Below are 19593 nucleotides of genomic sequence, written 5' to 3' on the forward strand. Positions count from 1 at the left end.
AAGAGCCACCAGGCCAAGTTATATACCAGTACTGTGAGGAATGTCCAGAAGAATGTCTGTCAATGTCTTTTTGACCAATAAAACTCTGTAATGAAGGAAATGCAAAATGCATAGACTGTTTAATGCCACACTGAAGAACATTCCATAAGCTGCAGTAACCAGTCATAACTAACCAAGAGCCTGTAGCCAGACATGCACAGACCAAGAGCAATGAGGGGGAAAAAAGCCAAAACCCTAAACCAGGTTTCATTCAGCCCTAAACCAGGTTTGAAGACACCTGTTCTGAACTTTTTTTACACAATCTGAAAGAATTGCCCTTATGTTGATAAACCATTATTTGCAGTAAGTAGTTTAGTTGCATTGGTGAATGTTTTGTAAGCAACATTTTTTTCCACAAGGTGGAGACACCTGTTAGTAAAAGTGCTCATTTGGTGCATAGACCTAACCAGTGAGCCAACAACATGTGTAACAGAATATTTATAGCATCCAATACGAAACATCCTGTTTTGTCTTCACATTTTTTTGTTAATAATATACTGACATACCATGTAAACGTTGTTTTCATCTTCAAGATCAACTGTAACGACTAAAAGCATAGGCTACATGCCTTAAATGTCACTGTGTTGCACAACAGTTCTAAGGGTAAGAAAGTGGAGAGAGCTCCGTCACAAAATGTTTTAACTGCTTAAAGAAATGCAACACAAATGCACAGAACACACTGTGAACAGAATGGCTTGAATTCTATCGGCTATAAAAATAAAATAAAAAAAGTCTGAATAAAAAAGGTTTATCAATACATATATTTTCATTATTGCTATTATTTACAAATAATTACATTATATTCAAAGTTCATGCAAAAGCACTTTGTAAAATAAGTAATGGCTGCAGTAAGTGCATTTTCATAAACTTTAATCCATAATGTACCTTCTTGATATAATGATGAAATGGCTAAGTCATATCACACAGCAGTCTAACAAATGGCATCATTCTCCTTCGTGTCATTTCCTGTGTGTAGCAGATGTGTTGGTCAGTGCGCAGCTTAAATGGGGAAGTTAAGTTAAATTCTCAAGGAAGTTAGTAAATTAAGGAAGTTTGGACAGCAGACACTTGTTAGCTGCAGATCAGATCAAACCATTTTGAGGCCTGCCTTTGCCCGGAAACCGCTCAACCATTTATGATATTTGTGCTTTGTTTGACTGAAGGTCATTCTGCTGGAGATGTGCTGATAGAAGTTTGCCCAAAAAGGAGCTGCAATTGGCTACCAAAACGGTGAGAATATACTTTTCAGTAACTGTAACTGGTTTAGAAAGGATTCAGTTGAGTATAATAATACTAGTAGGTATAGAATTATCATACATTTTCTATATGGTGCTTATCTTAAACATATTGTCATAAAAATGGTCCTAGATTATAGTTTTAATCAGATTGATCATGAAAGTCTTGATCAGGGGAGGGGCATGGGCAGTATTGTATTTCTAAATTAGATTAAATGTGTTTTGTTTATAATGTAATATCTAACTCCACAACTAACATAAAACGTATTTGTTTACTTACAGTTAATACCAAATTATTCAGGATGGATTTGAATTTGAAATCATTTTAAGTAATACATTTGTTTGTACAACATTACTGTGGGCATTGATTGAGATATATTCAATAATTTTATTTACGGATTGAACCAAACATTACAAACATTTCAAATGGGGTTAGTTAGTATAATACTTACCAAGAACAAGAAATATTTATATTGTTGCATTTCCCAAAAATCAAATATTGGATTTTAAAGCAGCAATTTTTTGCACGGTCAAAAGTTAACATCTCTCTAGTTGAAAAAATAGAGTGTGACTGCCTGATGTCTTGAGATACAGCTTCGATATGTCAACATAATGCTTTTTCTTTCTGGTCTCTGTTGTGGAATGCACCAGATCCTGTCCCACTAGCAGCGAAATACCCCCACAACATGATGCTACTGCCGCCATATTTAGAACTGTATTTTTTATAAACCTTTGAAATTGGGTGAAAAAAAAATGAAATTTGGTGTTATGTAATTACAGTTACACTGCTGTTCTTTTTAAACCTTATCTATATCTTATCTATATTTTGGGGATTTTGTAATTGTAATACTCATAAGTCATTTAATTTAAGAACTGGCCATTTTGTAGTGAAAATGACCACTGTTAATGCCATACACCAAAATTATTTACACTTCTTTTTTTTTTTTTCAAATGGGCGTCATTTGATAATGTTTTAGGGAAGGGTGTGCTGTTACGGCCGCAGCTGTTTTTCAGCAACTAAAGTGTGCCGTGACTCAAATAAGGTTGATCTCTGTATAGTATGTTTCACCGTGGATTTTGAAATGAATTAGCCATTATCTTCACAAGGTCTTTCATCTTTACTCCAGAGTTTATCTGCACATCATTTCTGGTAGAAAGAATCTTCTTTCTCTTTCTTCCTTCTGACCATTATGAAAGCTTATGTTGTTTGTACTTACCTGCGACTAGGCCTGTCGCGATACTGATTATACTATACTATACTATACTATACTATACTATACTATACTATACTATACTATACTATACTATACTATACTATACTATACTATACTATAACATTTGAGTCACAAGTGAGTACAATAACATTTAAGCTGCAAGAGGTTGAATAAGTGATTTCTCTGGCTCATTATTCACATATAATAGTACATTATTTTTTGCAGCTCAGGCCTACTGTTTCTTAAAAAAAAGTTTACTGGGATTTTCTTGCGCTTTTGTTATTGTGTCAGTGATATAAAGTAGTTTCACTATCATCGTTTCTCGCAGTATATCTCTGTACTAGGGGTGGGCGATATGGACAAAAAAAAAAAAGGAAAAAAAACATCGATTACGATTTTAATTGATTTTAATCAAAGTCAGAGCAGAGACTGCTCATCGTTCTAAAGGCAGAAGCTCTTTACGTTTCCATCCTTATCATATCCTATTGTATAAAAATAATATCCTAATATTTAAGAAATTGTTAAATTACATTTGTGTAGATATCTAATTGTAATTATATAATAACCCTGCTTAAGTAAGAAAGTCAGGAGTAAACTTGTTTCATAATAATCCTCGATTTCATGATTTTGCAATTTTTCAAAATTTCAATTAAAAACCCAAATGAATCTGATTAATTTGATTAATTGCACAGCCCTAATCTATATATGAGCTTTAAAATTTGACAGGCCTAGTTTGAACTGACGCCCTGTGGAACAGACAACTATAGAAATAGTTGAGTTCCTGGACTCTCCCTGATTTCTTGAGTAATTTTCCTAAACTTTCCTCAATATTTATTTATTTATTGTAACACCAGTCCTTAAAAGGACTTTTGACAATTCAGATTCCACTAAAAAGCGACGTGATTAATTATAGAAAAGCAATAAATACAGGGACTTTATCATGACAGTCAAATACTATGAACGTATCAAACACTTATAAACTCACCCTATACTCTCACTATATCGCACACACAGTTTACACAACACATTTATCAACTACTAACTACTTAACTACTGTTCATGTGTAATTGATTTTTTCTGTATTTTAGAAAACTCGTTCTGAGCCTGGGTTCACAATGGCTGACGTGGTGAATACACTGCCTTTCTTCTATGGCAGCATTACCAGAGAAGAGGCAGAGGAATACCTTCGACAGGCCGGGTTGGGTAATGGGCTCTACCTGTTGCGACAGAGTAGAAATTTTCTTGGTGGGTTTGCCCTCTCTGTGGCCTATGCAGGACGGTGCTACCACTACACGATCGAGAGAGAACCCAGAGAAACGTATGCTATTGCAGGGGGCAAAAGCCATAGAAGCCCTCAGGATGTCATCGACTACCACTCCCACGAGAGTGATGGCCTTGTGTGCCTGCTCAAGAAGCCCTGCAACCGTCCCAAGAACATGCAGCCCAAAGTTGGAGCATTTGACGACCTGAAAGAAAAACTGATTCGAGAGTTTGTGAAGCAGACATGGAATTTGCAGGTCTTTGTCTACCATTTAAATATTTAATGATCATTCAGTGTCTGTAAGTCATGACAATACATTGGAATTGCAATTGGAAACCGCACAAACTTGCACATATATACATTTAAAGATTGAAATCATTGGAAGAAGTAAAATAAATATGACACTTCGGGATTGTGTTTATTACTCAGGCCTAAAGTGTGTGTCTGTTTTAGGGTGCTGCATTGGAACAGGCCATCATCAGTCAGCGACCACAGATAGAGAAAGTCATTGCTACAAAAGCCCATGAGAGAATGCCCTGGTTTCATGAAAAAATAACTCGAGAGGAGTCTGAGTCCAGGCTCCAAAATGGCTCCCGCGCAAATGGAAAGTTCTTGTAAGTTTCTACAATAATCTTATAAGCTCACTGACATATTAACCCTAACACTAGACATTTGTTTTTATGATCATATCATGCAAAATTTACCATATACGGGTTTTCCCTCATCATTAACATACTGAAAGTTGGATTTAGATTGATTCCTGCATGTCTGAGTAATCCTGTATTGTCCTGCTTTTGAGTTCTCCAAAATCAGTTTTGACCTACCCCCTGTCCTCACTCACAGCCTTGCACTTGGTTGTTTTAGATCATTATTGTGGTTAACGATGCACAAAATAATGGTCTACTTGTTTATATACAGAAATTGTTGGACTCTCGGATATCCAATGGTTGTCACTTTATTTATGTAGTAGCTCTTGTACCACAGTGGTCTGTGCTCACGCTCAGTCACACTGTGGTTTCCGCTCTGGCAGTTAGCGAGACACTTCCTGAAGTAGCCCAACAAGAAAAAGAATGACATTTTACAAAAATCTTAATGCATAAAAGTTAAAATTCAAGTGTAAAAAAAGATGAAAAGAAAAGTATAGAAACTAAAGCAAATAATAGACAATGCTACTAAAAATATATATTGAATAAGTGTGTAAGAAAACTGGATCATGACCTAAAGTTTATTTGTATTGTACTATTCTAGGTCTCTTTGTATGTGGCTCATCAAGATTACAGTAAAATATGTTATTTTTTACCTACAGTGAAAAGAGAAGTCTTGGTCACACATAGTTGGTGGGGTGTGAAAATCGACACAGAACAGTGTTACTTGATGCAAACAACTTAACCGAGTGTCTAAATTAAAATTTTGTAATAGTAACCTTGTACTTATTTTAAACATTCCACTATTTTTTTCACACAGTCCACAAAAAAATCCAAGCCACTAATTTCTTAATGATTTATTAGATACTTTGTTAAATAAAATTGTTTCGAAAAGATCCAAATCAGGCTTTCAAAGATCACACGTTACATGTTGGACCTTTGTTCTGTGTTTATGTTTGTGTCTCTCTCACTGCAGGATTCGACAAAGAGACATGAACGGGTCCTTCGCCTTGTGCTTGCTTCATGATGGGCACGTCATGCACTACCGCATCGACAAGGACCATGCCAGCAAACTCTCTATACCTGATGGGAAAAAGTTTGACACCATTTGGCAGGTATAGGCACTGGCAAATGCATTTTAGTGTATGAATTGATTAAAGAATAATTTTCTTGTCTCAGCTGGTGGAACACTACTCATACAAACCAGATGGGCTTTTGCACGTTCTGACCGATCCTTGTTCACGACCAGGCGGAGACAATGGTAGACACAAATAATTACTTAAAATATTTTGTATTTGTAATCAGGTTTTTATCTTACACATGCTGGTTTGATTTACAGCTCATTTGGGAAGACCATTAATCCCACCACCTCACCAAAGTTCTTTTGTAAGTAAACCATAAAAGACTTTTTTACAGAGCGCTGTAAATTATACAGTCCATTGAATAGGCCTTTAAAATGCATACCAGTAGCTACAATGTTAAAAGTTAGTACAGTATACACACATTTATGATAATGAACATATAAATTGTCTGTGCACTTGTATCACTTCCATTTTCATCATAGCATTATTTTTATTGCAGTTTAAATATAGCATTGCCTCATATGTATACAGTGTATGTCTATATTTGGAAGAAAATGAATTGTCACTAACTCTAAATTCTACACAAACTTTAATGAGGTGAATGTAATATTTGAATTTAAAACCCTTTTTTGTTTAAGTTGTTTGTATTGTATTAAAAAGCTCTTAAGAACACATGACTGTCCTCCACTAGGTCACTCACTAACCACTTCTTTAACTTTTGTTTTTTAGAGAAATGCAGCCGGTGGATTACTTGATAAAATCATGTCTGTGAACCTGCCTGGCCTACCAAAGGTACACTTACACACACATTTTGTTTGGTAACATGCATATAGTTCTAAACCCTTTGTTAACCACCAGTCTGAAAAGTATTCATGCCATCTACAGGTCATTTAGTGTTATAACAAACAATTTATGATTTAATGCCATTTATATTTTTATCTGTGATTTACAAGCAGGAACCTTAATATTCTAATATATTCCTTTATTTAGACATGCCATGGCCCACCTAGAGCCTTTGAGAGGCTGATCAACCAACAGCCACATGGCACAAGCAAATTAACAACTGTCCCAGCACATGTCCAAGGAAAAACAAAACAAAACAAACAAAAAAAAAAACAATGGGAAAAAGATAATTCTTTATGAGAACCACAAGGGGGAGATCCACTCAGGCAGGCTATAGATGTGTCCAGGACTGATGCACATCAATTTGTTGATAGAATTCAAGTCAGTAGAGCCGGAGTCTACTCAAGACAGAGGGACAGAAGTGGGCTCATCCAGGATAGGATAAGGCTCATCCAGCCAAGGCAAGGCTAAAGACCAGGGTGACAGAGCCTTTTCTGTGGCAGTGCACAGACTGTGGAACAGCGCCCTCTGCCTGTTTTTGTTGTTGTTGTTGTTGGGTAACTTAAGCTTATTTGAAATGTGTTATACAGATAAAATTGAATTGGATTGATGGAAGGGGAAAATCACTAGAAATTCTAGGATTTTATTGAGAGAAAATTTGATTTTAGAGACTAGATGATAGTCATTCATATTTTGAGTTGTGGTACAACCTCTGCTGTGTTCTGCGCTCTGCGCTGTGTGTGTGCGTGTGTGTGTTCTATACTGAAGGAATTATGCCAGTAGTGAGGATCAGGTCAAATGTATTAACTATGTGAATCAAGCCAGTATAGTCACATGTGTAAAAAAAGCATAAGAACATATTTTACGAACCATAAATACACACATTTTGTCTGAAATATGCTGAACTAAATGTTCTGTTTCAAAAGCAGCACTATGTAACTTTCTGGAGGTGGTATGTCACCTGCATGATTCCATGGAAATAGAAAGATAGAGATCGAAATGGAGATAGAAAACTTTGGAATATTCTACATGGACAAGTCTTATTCCATACTGAGGAAGATTAGCCAATGTATAATATTTCCATGGAAACAAGCAGGAGAAGGCCCTCCTCCAGCCCAAATAAAAGCCAGGTTTGTGGAAATGCAAGCTTGCTCACGGTTTCTGTAATGCAGGTTTTTCAGTGCAGTGAAAAAAAAGAATGAAATGACATATTAACATCAGTATGATTATACACACCATTTACTCTGCTTCAGAAGCGCCCATCTCAGCGGTCCACCTCCCATGATGACAATGACTATGTCTTCAAAGCCTTGCCAATGGACTCAGCCACCTTTGAAAGTCCTTACGCAGACCCTGAAGAACTCAGAAGTTTCACAGTCGATCGCAGCCAGCTCCTTTTAGAGGATGGAGAGTTGGGCTCAGGAAACTTCGGCACAGTTATGAAAGGCATTTACAAAATGAGAAAGTATGATTTGTGAATTAATGATTCAAACTATGACAAATCTGTTTTGCCTGTAATGATCAAATAACTCTGCTTTAGGACAGATAAACCAGTTGCAGTGAAAATACTAAAGAATGACGACACCAACCCCGCAGTGCGAGAGGAGATGCTTCGGGAAGCAAACGTAATGCAACAGTTGGATAACCCGTACATCGTCCGCATGATCGGCATCTGTGAAGCCGAGAACCTCATGCTCGTCATGGAGCTCGCTGAGCTGGGACCACTGCACAAGTTTCTGCAAAAAAACAAGTTGGATCTCTACTACTTCATTATACAACATCTACCAAAATGTTTAAGTGTGGAGTGACCTTTAATGTGTTGTTATAATCTTATATTTGCTAAATCAACTGTTAGAGCTGAAAACTAGGTTTTTAACACTCATGCATCACACAAGGTCAACTCAACTCTGAAGCTACAGTAGCCATTCATTTTAAACAATTTAACTCTACACTCTATCCCTATGCAATCCTGGTGTTTTGACAGTCAGAATTACTTTAACTTGTTTTATGTACAATATTTAAAGCTGTAAAAGATGAAAAATGCATATGCAGTATAACATCTTTTCAAAAGCCTAAATAATGCATAATATTGGATAGTTTAGCTGTGTCTCTTCCTCAAAATTTTATGAGATCTCTTATCTTCATAGGTCGACAACATTAAAGAACATCACAGAACTGGTCCACCAGGTATCTATGGGCATGAAGTACTTGGAGGAGCATAACTTTGTCCACAGGGACCTTGCGGCCAGGAATGTTCTGCTTGTCACTCAGCACTATGCAAAAATCAGTGACTTTGGCCTTTCCAAAGCTGTTGGTGAGGATCAGAACTACTATTTGGTAAATTATTATTTATATCTATCAGTGCATATAGACAGAAATGTTAAGTCTACATCTACTGAGTGTTTGCCTTTGATCGTAGGCCAAGGGACATGGCAAGTGGCCTGTAAAGTGGTATGCTCCTGAATGCATCAACTTTTTCAAATTTTCATCCAAAAGTGACGTCTGGAGTTTTGGGGTTCTCATGTGGGAAGCCTTTTCCCTTGGACAGAAACCATACAAAGTATGTAATACAAAGTAGGTAATACCAACAGCATATACAAAAATGCACTAAAGATAATGATGCTTCTTAGGGAATGAGAGGGAATGACGTAATGCAGATGATTGAAAGTGGCGGACGTATGGAGGCGCCAGCGAATTGTCCTCCGGAGATGTACGATCTGATGAGGACCTGCTGGACCTACAAGTATGACCACTGTTCTCAAATTATGTTTTAATTTAGCTCATAATTATAAGTCTGTGGTTAATTATTTATTAACTTGTCTTCTGGTGTCTTGACAGGGTTGAAGAGAGGCCGACTTTTGCTGTGGTTGAGCCAAGATTAAGAGAGTATTACTATGATATTTCACAGTGATGACTGATGGGTACTTTTATGCAAACTATTTCAGTTGATATTTTAAATGAATTATTATTGTACTATACTGTCAACATATGCTTGTAAGTATTGAACTAGACATACAATAAAATATTTTTTAAAACTTTTCAAGTGTAATTATCTGATTTTGTCCATTAGGGGGAAGCATTGTAGCATAGTATAACAATGAGAAAACAATACATTTTTTGAGCCACAGTCACATCTGGCTTGAACAACTGCAACATCAATGATCCACAAACATTGAACTTCTTTTTGTTAGTTAAATAAAAATAAACTAAATAAAATAAACTGTATAATGTTTTTCAATTCAATAGCTTTTAATGTATACTGTTATACATAGGCAAACTGATTCTGATTAAAGCTGCTGTCATAAGACATACTACATTACAACGAACGTGCTGATACATGCAATGAACTGTGGCTACACCTAGCAGAGGTCACCACCACATCACACGTTATCTTCCATATATGACTGATGAAGATTTCCATTGTTCACAGCAATTTGCATTTCCTTACCCCTGGCTCATGACTTTAGTTCCTTTGCCTTCACTTGTGTGTGTGTACTATATACAATCAATATAATAATAAATATAGTAAAAGAAATAAAGAAATTAGTGCTAATTTATAGCTGGCCTAAAAAATATATTGTTTTGCTGAGACAGAGAAATCCGTAATAGTACATTTTACTATTTGTTATGTATTACTTTATGTATGTGCACAAATTACTAACCCTCTTGTCTGCCCCCTTTTATACGATGTCAACACAAACCTAAATTTACAGGGTTGAATGTGTACAAATTTCAATTATAAAATACCAGGTGCTACAGCAAGGCAACAGTGAATCTAGTGCTAACTGTTGATGTGTCCTTGGGCAAGACACTTCAGCCACCTTGCCTAGTATGAATGTGGTGTGTACTTGAGTGTTGGTGATGGTTGTAGGGTTGATAGCACAGATTAGCAGCCTCACTTCCGTTGGTCTGCCCCAGGGCAGCTGTAGCTACACATGGCTTACCACCGGAGTACGGGGGGAACAGTTAATGCAACTTTGAGCATCTGGAGAAGCACTACATAAGATTAAAGCATTATTTTTATGAAATGGTTGGGAACTCACACCAACTACTGATAAACTGTTAAAGCACAAAAAAATAGAAAGCCTCCAGAAGGTACACAGTGCATGGAGGGTTATACATGTAACATTTCCCATGTGAATCTGGTGGGGTGCAGGTCCTCAGTATTGGGGAACCGGTCTTTTTTTTTTACGCAACCCTGCTTTGTGGTGGGATTCTTCCGGCTGAGTGCTGGACATCTGCCGGAAACAGGTGAGCCACAGTGGGGATGTGCAGCCTGTGTCTGTATCAGAGGAGCAGCATGAAGCCACAGGGCAGGCCTCTTCACAACCGCCACCGGGGCCCCAACAGTCATAGTCTATATGTGGACTTATGATAGGCCGTAACACCAAGCAACGGCACTACAGCCATCAACCACCAACTGTTGATTTAGGCTTTAATTAAACATGTAATAAAACACTGGGTTTGTCTTTCTTGTAATTTCATGAATTTCCTAAATACACATTTGTGCTACATGACATTTCCTCAAAGACTAGTATTTTTTATTTGCATTTAAAAAAGATTCAACAATGTCTTGGATAATGGTAAAATAAATCATGTAGAACTGAGTTGTAATTTTGGGCAACTTAATTTGTAATAATCCTTAGGCATTTTCAGATGAACTATGATTCTCAACAGATGACAATGACACAGTTGTGTCAGTGTTTGGTTTTATTTGAACTCTTGACACAGAAACAGACTAAATCAAATGTTTGAGGCTTGATCCTTTCACATATCAAGACAGTAATATTGCATTGCAATTTAACTCAAGACATCCCATTGCTTTAAAGGAGGATAATCGACCGAACATATTTCACTGACTACAAGTGAGATGAGTGAAGGAAGGGACCTAAACAGATTCAGTAAATGGGAGACAAGGGTACAAATGCAATTAGAGGACACTTTATGGGAGTTCACTGACATGGGCCAGGTGTACTGCTGCATGCATATTTAGTATTTCTGATAAAATAATGTCGATCATGTGTTTTATTGACATTGCACAAGTGGAATTATTAATGTAATTCTTAAAGTTATGCAATAGGACTGTGTGTAAACAAAGTAAAAATAATTCAGAACAGAACATTAGACACAACAGCAGCAAATCCTATAGGATTTGAACTGCTTAAATGTAACTGTAATGTATGAAATAAAATGGCTGCTGAAGGCACAGGTGCTTACATAGTGTAAGCCTTTATTTGGAAATCTGTAAGAAAACGCAAACATATGGGTGACAGACAAGTAGGTCTTGACAATACAAAACAGCGCTGCAAGTAATATGGACCATGACAATAAAATGTTTGAATTAACATTATGGATCATTATAGATCTGTCTGCCATTAGACATGTGTGTACATTTTATGATATGTTATTGGGTAACAAGGAGTCATGTTTCTGAATATCTATGATCCATGCAGAGACTACTGTTATATTGGGTCAAACTATAAAGATGAGTGTGTTGCCTCATGCTGAGTAACCCACAGATGCAGGTTATAATTTGCAGTAATTATTGTTAATGACTAAATGTACAGCAGTTTATTAATAGTGTACTGCACTGATTAGTTCTACATACAGTCCATCAGCCTTCAAACCTTTACTGGACTAAACCCCATGCCATAGCCAAAGTCCTGATTCTGCAGACTTCACCTGGTTAGTGTACCTGTTATGTTATTGTCATGTGCCGTGTCACCCTAACTATCTCTGGAGGTACATGGGGTGAGCACATAGGCACGACTCAGAGTGCGCACTGAAGGAGTGGTACCTCACTCCCCTTTGTAGTGAGGAGACCTCTTCTCTCTGAAGGCAGCCAAACCTTCCAGTCTGTCTTTAGTTGGGATCACCTTGAATCAAATTTCAAGTTACATACTGCTATGCTATTCACACTAAAAAAAACAGATACAAACCTGGGAATAGCAGGCCTCTTCTATTGCCAGCCCAGTTGACAAATCAACCTAGTTATGATGCAAATGTAATAAAAACAAATTTTGAATGTACATAATAATATTTTCTTACTCTCCCTAGTGTCACTTACCTCCATGCCCTGGTTTATAGCCAGTTTTGCCATTCTTACAGCAATAGGACCCTATGGCAACATAACTGAATAATAAACCATTGATAATAATGTTTTCTGAGCACAGGCGCAGGCGACATACCTGAGGGTTAATCTCTCTAGCAAGCTCCAGTGCCCGTACATATGCAGCGTCTCCACTCTCATTCTGCTCCACTGAATGGTTGACGAGCCCCAAGCGGCAGGCCTCTACTCCATCGACGACCTTTGCGGCAAAAATTAGCTCCTTGGCAAGAGAAACACCAATGGCCCGTGGAAGACGCTGTGTACCTCCTACACAGGATATGCACAACATGTTTACATTGAAGCCAGTTACATTCAGAAAATAGTGTCAGTGTGGATTATGAAATCTCACCAGCTCCTGGGATAATCGCCAGTTTGGCTTCAACCAGTCCCATTTTGGCAGAGTTGGCTGTTACACACAGGACATTAACCAAATAAATATACATGTTGAATCTAACGGACAATGTGGGTCTCTTTTTGTGACACTGAATGTATTCACTCACTCTATTTGGACACAACATTGTACTTATCATGCACAGCATGCACTTATCGTACCAGCAATCCTGATGTCACAAGCAAGGGCCATTTCTAAACCTCCTCCTAATGCAGCTCCATCAATTGCAGCAATAATCGGCATTGGCAAGTTACCTGTAACAATGACCACTAGTTACAGTGTAACCAATGTGACACCTTTTGGTAATGCAGTAAATATGTGATAACTTCAGAAAGTAACTATGGTCTAGTCTTTACCCAGTTCTGTGATAAGCGCTCTTGCTTTTGACACAAATGGTCCTACTTCGCTTTGGTGCATCTTAGCTCTCTCCTTCAAATCAGCACCTGCACATCAGGCAAAGTAGAGAGATCATTATTTTGTAGGTAAATAAGCCAATCACAAAGCATGCCAATAATAACTTACCAGCACAAAAAACACCAGGAACGACACTACACAGGATCACACTTCGTACTTTGTTATTCTTTTTTATATCTTCCACTGTATCATACATCTGAAAACACAAACAGATCGAATAAATCTAATCAACAGACCAGTGTGTAGCCTTCTTTTAAGCAACTAACCATTTTAACAAGGTTTTTGCTGATGGCATTTTTTGCTTTGGGTCTGTTTAATCCGACAACAACAATTCCTGAAAGACAAAAGATCAACTTATAAACATTTTTCTGAATGAATGAAGCCTATGCTTTATTTTAATATAATGTATGTCTAATATGTCTACTATATTGTGATTAAACCAGTATTAACTGTGTTTTGTAGTTTTCGGAGTATTCATTTGAAACACAATGTGTTTATACCAGGTAGTAGCCTACGTGATCTGAATATTAACCCGGATATGTGGACTTTTGCTTGGTCTCTCGTTACGGAGGCGTGGTGTAGCACTGTCCGTGCGCAGAAGCGTTTTCAGCTCAAACTTAACCTCTTGAAATGGAAGTGAACTTTATTTACCGGCGTCTTCTCCATCCAAATACCTGACGCGCAGGTCATCCTTTGGGTCGGAGCTGTAGTGTCTCACCGTGGCTCTGTTCCACGCCAAAGCGGACATCTCCAGTTCTTTACCGCGACCACAGAACCGGGGTCTGTAGCAAACCGCCCCGAGCCGACATACACTGCCCCGGTCGGTTGCATGCCCTCGGAAAGCCTGCAGCAGGACTCTGCGTCCCACCAACGCCGCCATACTGCAGAGCAGCAGAGGCTTTTGACTTTCAACTTTGAACTCTGTGACGCAGCAGGGCCACGTGATTCCTCTCTACTCTAGATTAAAGCAGAGCTTCTTTATACATTCCTATTGTGGAGCTTTGTGTGTGATGCAGACAAAATGTTTTACTAAATAGAGGTTACGGTGCCACTTATTTCTCAGTTTCAAGGTCAAAATTGATGTTGGGGCTCTACTTTCTCAGTTTATACTCTTCAAGTGGTGTTCATTAAATGGTTTGTTCTATCTTCATTTTTGTGTAAAAACAACAACAACAAAACAAAACATTAAGACAGAGATTTATAAGCTTTAAATTTCACACCCACTAAGAAGAGATAGTCATCTGAGTAAACACTATATAATCTAATCTGGGGATAAACCAAGTCTATTATAGAATTACACCATTACTTAAGTATATTTCTAAACATGGAATATACCCAAATGAGGACAACTGTGCAGATGAAAGTGACTCAGTAGACTGCCAAGAAACATACCACCAGTAGTCATAGATTGTGAAACGCCACACTGAATAACCCCTTTGGGCTTTGTAAATTCACTGGTATGTTTCTGTAGCGATAATAATAACAAAAAACAAGGAGAGTGACAGTGACAATGCATTTCATTTATTGTAAACAAAAACTTACCAATACAAGTCTTAAGTGCCCAACATTACATGTTGCTGAACATTAGGCTGCTGGGTGAATTCTTCATGTTCCACCAAAATTGTACAAAATGTGGAAACAAAGGCACACACACACACACACACACACACACACACACAGCTAAATAGAAGTGATGTAGTTATTAACAATGTCTAAAAGAGCAAATTGAATGAAAACCTTAAGATAGAAATTGTAAATAAAGATGACACGCAAAAGGGTAAAATGTTGTTAAACATCAATCCCAACTCAGTGCCACTATTTTAATTTACGTGTATCACCCTGAAAAATACAAAACAACCAAAACAACATAAAACAAAATGTGTTGTTTGGCAATATTTAAGGTTCTTTTCAAATAAAATACTGAACTAGTGCAGAAGGCAACACTTTTTGAAAAACAAAAATAAAGATTAAAGCTAAAAGTTTAAACTCCACCAGAGAGAGTACACCATGTCGATTAGCTCCCTGTCTTTACAAGGCCATGAGCGCTAAACACAGAGTGAGAGCCACGAGTTTTCCCATTAAATACATGTAAATGTAACATGAAGGGGTGTTCCTGAAAGTGACTTAAAAATGTTTTAATCCTGTTAACACATCTCTGACAAACAAAAATAAAGGTTTGTAATTTCAGAAAATTCGCTTTAAGGCAAAGATTGGCCAGGCTGCAAGTCAACTGCCTCCTATTAACACAGTGGTTTGTGACAGTAGAGCCTTATGCTACTGTAGGAAACACCACAAAATAAAACAGGAAGGTGTTACTAAAGGTGTGTTCAGCATTCTGAAAATGTGGTCAACTAAAGCACAGTACAAAGTTGTGCACATCAGTGCTCTCACCACACAATAGTGAATAAATCTATACATTCTAAAATTATGGTGAGTATGGTTATTTTCTGGGTTCAATTGTTAAAACAAAACTGGAAATGTACCTGTTTGCATGAACCTTGCAAAAACCGCATGACATGGAGTGTGATGCAGCATGTACTGTGAAAATGCAAATACACAATTGTTATTTCAAGGGATTTCCTAACTGTGCATGGTGTTCTGTGGCACCTTTGGCAGTTTCTATAACAGAATTCTGGCGTCCTGTGATCAGGTTTGTGTCATCATTGTCTGAGTGTGCATAGGAGCCATTTGAACTGGGGCTTGGGGTCAACGTCTCTGTCTCATCTTTATGCCACGACTCTGACTGCTGGGTCCAGTTATGCATATGATTCACCTGCACAGACAAATCACACATGGATGATGTAGGGCAGCCCTGAGTAGTCTGGTAACTTTCCCCATTGGTGTGGTTAGAGGACTTTCCAGAAGTCTCATATTCTGGGTCAATGGCCTCCACTTTGATTTGGATGGTCCTAGATTTTATTCGTAGTTTGTGAGGCAAAGCAGATCCTGAATTTGCATCTGGCACTTTGTGCGTGGATACTATGACACTTGTGGGGTCAGCGGGCAGCCCTTTGGGTACCTGCTGCTCCTCTTCACCGTCCGAAGACTTACTCACAGCTCCATCCTCAGAGCTTCCAGGGGAGTCACTGGACGAGCGGTTCATCTGCACAAATGAAGGGGGCTGTGTGTAGTTTACATTCAAAGGACTGGTCATGTACGGCCCGAACATGTCATAAGGACTGCTGCGCTCCTGTGTGTAACTCCCTGCTGGTTCCTGCTTTACACCTGTAGCCCGACAAATATTCAGGCTGTCCTGAGCAGTCGTACTTGCCTCAGTCCTATCAGGTAGAAGACTGTGTGGCGAATGCTTAATGACAGATATGCAACTGCTGCGCATGTGCAGCTCTGTGTCCCTGCTGGAAGGACTCTGGCTACTACATTGGGTTACAAACTCCTGGTAAAGGTTTGTGCTGGTTGCATTGGCTAGTTTCTGCACTTCCTGTGTGTAGGCTGATGAGCTAAGCAGACCAAACTTTAGCTTAAGCGACAACAGCTCTGCCTTTAGAGAAGCATTCTCCTCCCCCAGTGCCAGCAGCTTATTCTCTAACACCATGTCATTGATGCGCCGCTTTTCTCTCGAACGCTTTGCGGCCTCATTGTTTTTGCGGCGTCTCTCCCAGTACAAGTGATCTTTCTTCTCCTCTGGAATGAACTCCCTTTTCCTGCGACAGGTCGTTTTAGGCTTGAAAGGCAATGCAGGAAGTTGGTGACCCAACAGGTCTCGATTAGCTCCCTGTAAGGCCACAGCAAACACCAGAGCATCGTCTCCAGTGTATGTGTCAGATGAGTCCACCTCTTTCTTGATTGATTGCATATCGTCAGTGTTTAATGATAATCATGAGGAGGTCCGCTGCAATATCATTGCATCCAACAGCTGAAGCCAAAAAAGAGTATATCCATTTCTGTCTGTCAAATCAAAAGAGAAGTAAGATAATGTTATTTATAATTCAATTTCCCATCCAATAAAAGCATACAATGAGTTTATATTATGTATCAACTTAATAACCTTGAGCATTGCTGTTTCCTTATATGGCAACAGCCTATTACAGTAAGTATTTCATAATTCACAGATCACATGGCCTCGATGTTGTAAGAGTAATATGTGTTAGAACAGTATCCACTGTTAATTTTGTATGAATCATCGCATTGTTAAGCTAATAACTGTGACCGAACAGCAACAAGGAAGTGAAGTCTCTATGTAGAAAGCTTAATTAGGTTATAGAGCCTATGACCTATTATAAGCTTAGAATGAGTAAACTAGATCTCCAAATAATGACTATGTCAACCAAATTAGGACTGATATAGGGCAACTGGCTGCTCATTATTCGTGACTGTTGTAAAAGTCAATTGATATTGTTTGACCTTCTCTAATGCTACTCCCTCACTTCCAAAAGAAGGGAACAAAGGATACATACAGCTGTAGTTATAACACGTGGCCCTGCTCCTGCAAAGGCTAAGACACACCCCATACCAAACAATTCAAAATCAGAATAATACAATGTCAATGTTGTGTTGTGAAATACATCTTCAATCTGTTTGCAGGTTTGCCCTGGGGTATACTGAAAAAAAAAATGTTTGACAAAAATGTACCCCACAACAAAGCATTTGAAAACATTGGGCAGCTATAAGACAATTGTAGACCTATAGATTGCCTAGTCCTCTTTTACAATGGGATTATTCAACTATTTGAGAACTGTTGTGGAGGACAGAGTTTGTTCACAAATCACTGCTCATTCTCTTTTGTCTTCTGTAACAGCAACAACATGACATCAAGACTAAATCTGGATCACACGTGATATAAGTGGATGGTTGCACTGCCGCAGCGTGAGCAGGGTGTGCAGTGAGCAGGGTGTGCAGTGAGCAGGGTGTGCAGTGAGCAGGGTGTGCAGTGAACAGGGTGTGCAGTGAACAGGGTGTGCAGTGAACAGGGTGTGCAGAGGAAAGGGGCACCCGGAGTTCACGGTCGTTTCAGCGTCAGCCATTGACGCGGTCACAGCGCGACGTGCCAGCGGTGCCCAGTCAACACGTCCTATTGCCCCAGATTCCTTCATTGTGTCGGGATTACACAATAAATGGAGCCCCCACCTCCACCCCCGGGAAGCCGAAAGCCAGCAGTTTCTATATACTGCAGACATTATGAAATCGCCTGTGAGGCAATGTGATGGCTACTCGTCTCCAACTTTATGGCTCTTATTACAACATAATACATACAATAAAATTGGTCAAATTAGTAATTAACGCGCGTACCAAGACAATGTGGGCATTCACCCTGTTACATGACATCATGGCTTGCTTACTCATGACACAGTCGACTGAAGCCGGGCTTTATATACGCCCTATTAAAAAGACAACTGAAAAGTACAATAAACTATGCAGGGGAGTTACACTATGTATCGGCGTGGTTTACTGTAAGAACACCAGCTTTATAATACCCACTATATGCTGCTATTAGGTGCTACTATTACATTAGGCCGAGAACATTTGGGTTACGACACTGTGTTGCAATTCATAAATTGAGCTCCGAGCGGCCTACGTGCCTAAATAACATTCAACACTTGTCTCCTATATCGGCCATTTTCCTGTTAGCAGATGAGCTCCGCGGAACTATAATTACTTAATAACTAATGCACAATTACACACCGGCGGATAATAACCCAGGCTGCAACTGTCTCAATGTCTAATCTCAAAATGCCACCTGAATAATTTTATAGGCTATATAAAGTTGTAAACATTACACGAAATCCAATCCAGCATGTCCCGGTTCACGTAAACACCTCGCGGATCCCAAGAAAGCCTCCTATCACCAGGGGCGAGGATAAGACAGGCTTAATGCAGTTAAACACAAATCAAATCAATAGCATACCTTTTCTACAACTTCAGCCGAGAGAGCGACTATGCTGAACACCGTATCGGACACGGGTCTGAAGTGGAGATCATCCATGAGCTTACAGAGAAATAATACTGTAGGCAAAAATCATATAAGTTACGAAGTCTCTCCACCCTCGCCTTTTTCCTCACAAAGTGGCCACTGACTCATGGATCTGTGTTAGTAGGTCACTGGTTAAGTGTATTGGCAGCGTGCGTTGATTGACAGTGTGCGCAGCCAATGAGGAGGAGGCATTTTCCAACTTCAGCCAATGAGCTTCGCCGTTAACGGACAGCCCACGTCTCATCTAAAATGCGTGACGTCACCCACTGTACGTGTGCTGCGTTCAGGTACACGGGATCACAGGACTCACTAATCAACTCGCTCTATTTATGGCTACTAATCAAAAAAGTATTCAGATACTGGCATCAATTCGTATCATGAAGGAGGTTAGGAGTCGGACTACCCCACACTTTTCATCAACCAAATTTGCAT

At 38.8% G+C, this 19593-nt stretch overlaps 3 protein-coding genes across 4 annotated transcripts; 1 reads left to right on the plus strand and 2 right to left on the minus strand.

Moving 5' to 3' along the window:
* Positions 1 to 1034: 1034 nt before the first annotated feature.
* Positions 1035 to 9356, plus strand: syk (spleen tyrosine kinase). Its single transcript, XM_033989142.2, has 13 exons — positions 1035 to 1269; positions 3577 to 4005; positions 4203 to 4363; positions 5370 to 5508; positions 5573 to 5654; positions 5733 to 5779; positions 6205 to 6267; positions 7572 to 7783; positions 7859 to 8068; positions 8466 to 8655; positions 8738 to 8878; positions 8949 to 9061; positions 9157 to 9356. Exons 2-13 carry the CDS (start codon positions 3604 to 3606, stop codon positions 9227 to 9229), a joined length of 1833 nt encoding a protein of 610 aa, XP_033845033.1. The 5' UTR covers positions 1035 to 1269; positions 3577 to 3603; the 3' UTR covers positions 9230 to 9356.
* A 1649-nt stretch (positions 9357 to 11005) lies between these two features.
* auh (AU RNA binding protein/enoyl-CoA hydratase) lies at positions 11006 to 14148 on the minus strand. 2 transcript variants are annotated; one of them, XM_055231439.1, is made up of 10 exons: positions 13884 to 14146; positions 13499 to 13566; positions 13341 to 13428; positions 13175 to 13261; positions 12971 to 13072; positions 12777 to 12833; positions 12507 to 12694; positions 12386 to 12436; positions 12258 to 12305; positions 11006 to 12194 (listed from the first exon to the last, which is right to left on the minus strand). In XM_055231439.1, exons 1-10 carry the CDS (start codon positions 14110 to 14112, stop codon positions 12117 to 12119), a joined length of 996 nt encoding a protein of 331 aa, XP_055087414.1. In that variant the 5' UTR covers positions 14113 to 14146; the 3' UTR covers positions 11006 to 12116. The 2 variants fall into 2 exon arrangements, with proteins under 2 accessions (XP_055087414.1, XP_033845037.1); XM_033989146.2 differs by having other exon boundaries at positions 11008 to 12194; positions 12980 to 13072; positions 13884 to 14148.
* A 591-nt stretch (positions 14149 to 14739) lies between these two features.
* Positions 14740 to 19280, minus strand: nfil3 (nuclear factor, interleukin 3 regulated). The gene is made up of 2 exons (XM_033989143.2): positions 19096 to 19280; positions 14740 to 17138 (listed from the first exon to the last, which is right to left on the minus strand). Exon 2 carries the CDS (start codon positions 17044 to 17046, stop codon positions 15796 to 15798), a length of 1251 nt encoding a protein of 416 aa, XP_033845034.1. The 5' UTR covers positions 17047 to 17138; positions 19096 to 19280; the 3' UTR covers positions 14740 to 15795.
* Positions 19281 to 19593: the final 313 nt, after the last annotated feature.

Source organism: Periophthalmus magnuspinnatus, chromosome 23 (genome assembly GCF_009829125.3).
Source record: "Periophthalmus magnuspinnatus isolate fPerMag1 chromosome 23, fPerMag1.2.pri, whole genome shotgun sequence".
NCBI lineage: Eukaryota > Metazoa > Chordata > Actinopteri > Gobiiformes > Gobiidae > Periophthalmus > Periophthalmus magnuspinnatus.

Bases quoted from the DNA above. Each gene is read 5' to 3' on its own strand.
- syk (XM_033989142.2), top strand. From the start codon at position 3,604: ATGGCTGACGTGGTGAATACACTGCCTTTCTTCTATGGCAGCATTACC. The intron at 5,655-5,732 runs GTAGACACAAAT...TTTGATTTACAG, and splicing joins ACGACCAGGCGGAGACAATG to CTCATTTGGGAAGACCATTA. The intron at 7,784-7,858 runs GTATGATTTGTG...ACTCTGCTTTAG, and splicing joins GGCATTTACAAAATGAGAAA to GACAGATAAACCAGTTGCAG.
- auh (XM_055231439.1), bottom strand. From the start codon at position 14,112: ATGGCGGCGTTGGTGGGACGCAGAGTCCTGCTGCAGGCTTTCCGAGGG. The intron at 13,262-13,340 runs GTAAGTTATTAT...CCTGATGTGCAG, and splicing joins TCCTGGTGTTTTTTGTGCTG to GTGCTGATTTGAAGGAGAGA. The intron at 12,437-12,506 runs GTATGTCGCCTG...ATGTTGCCATAG, and splicing joins CTAGAGAGATTAACCCTCAG to GGTCCTATTGCTGTAAGAAT.
- nfil3 (XM_033989143.2), bottom strand. From the start codon at position 17,046: ATGCAATCAATCAAGAAAGAGGTGGACTCATCTGACACATACACTGGA.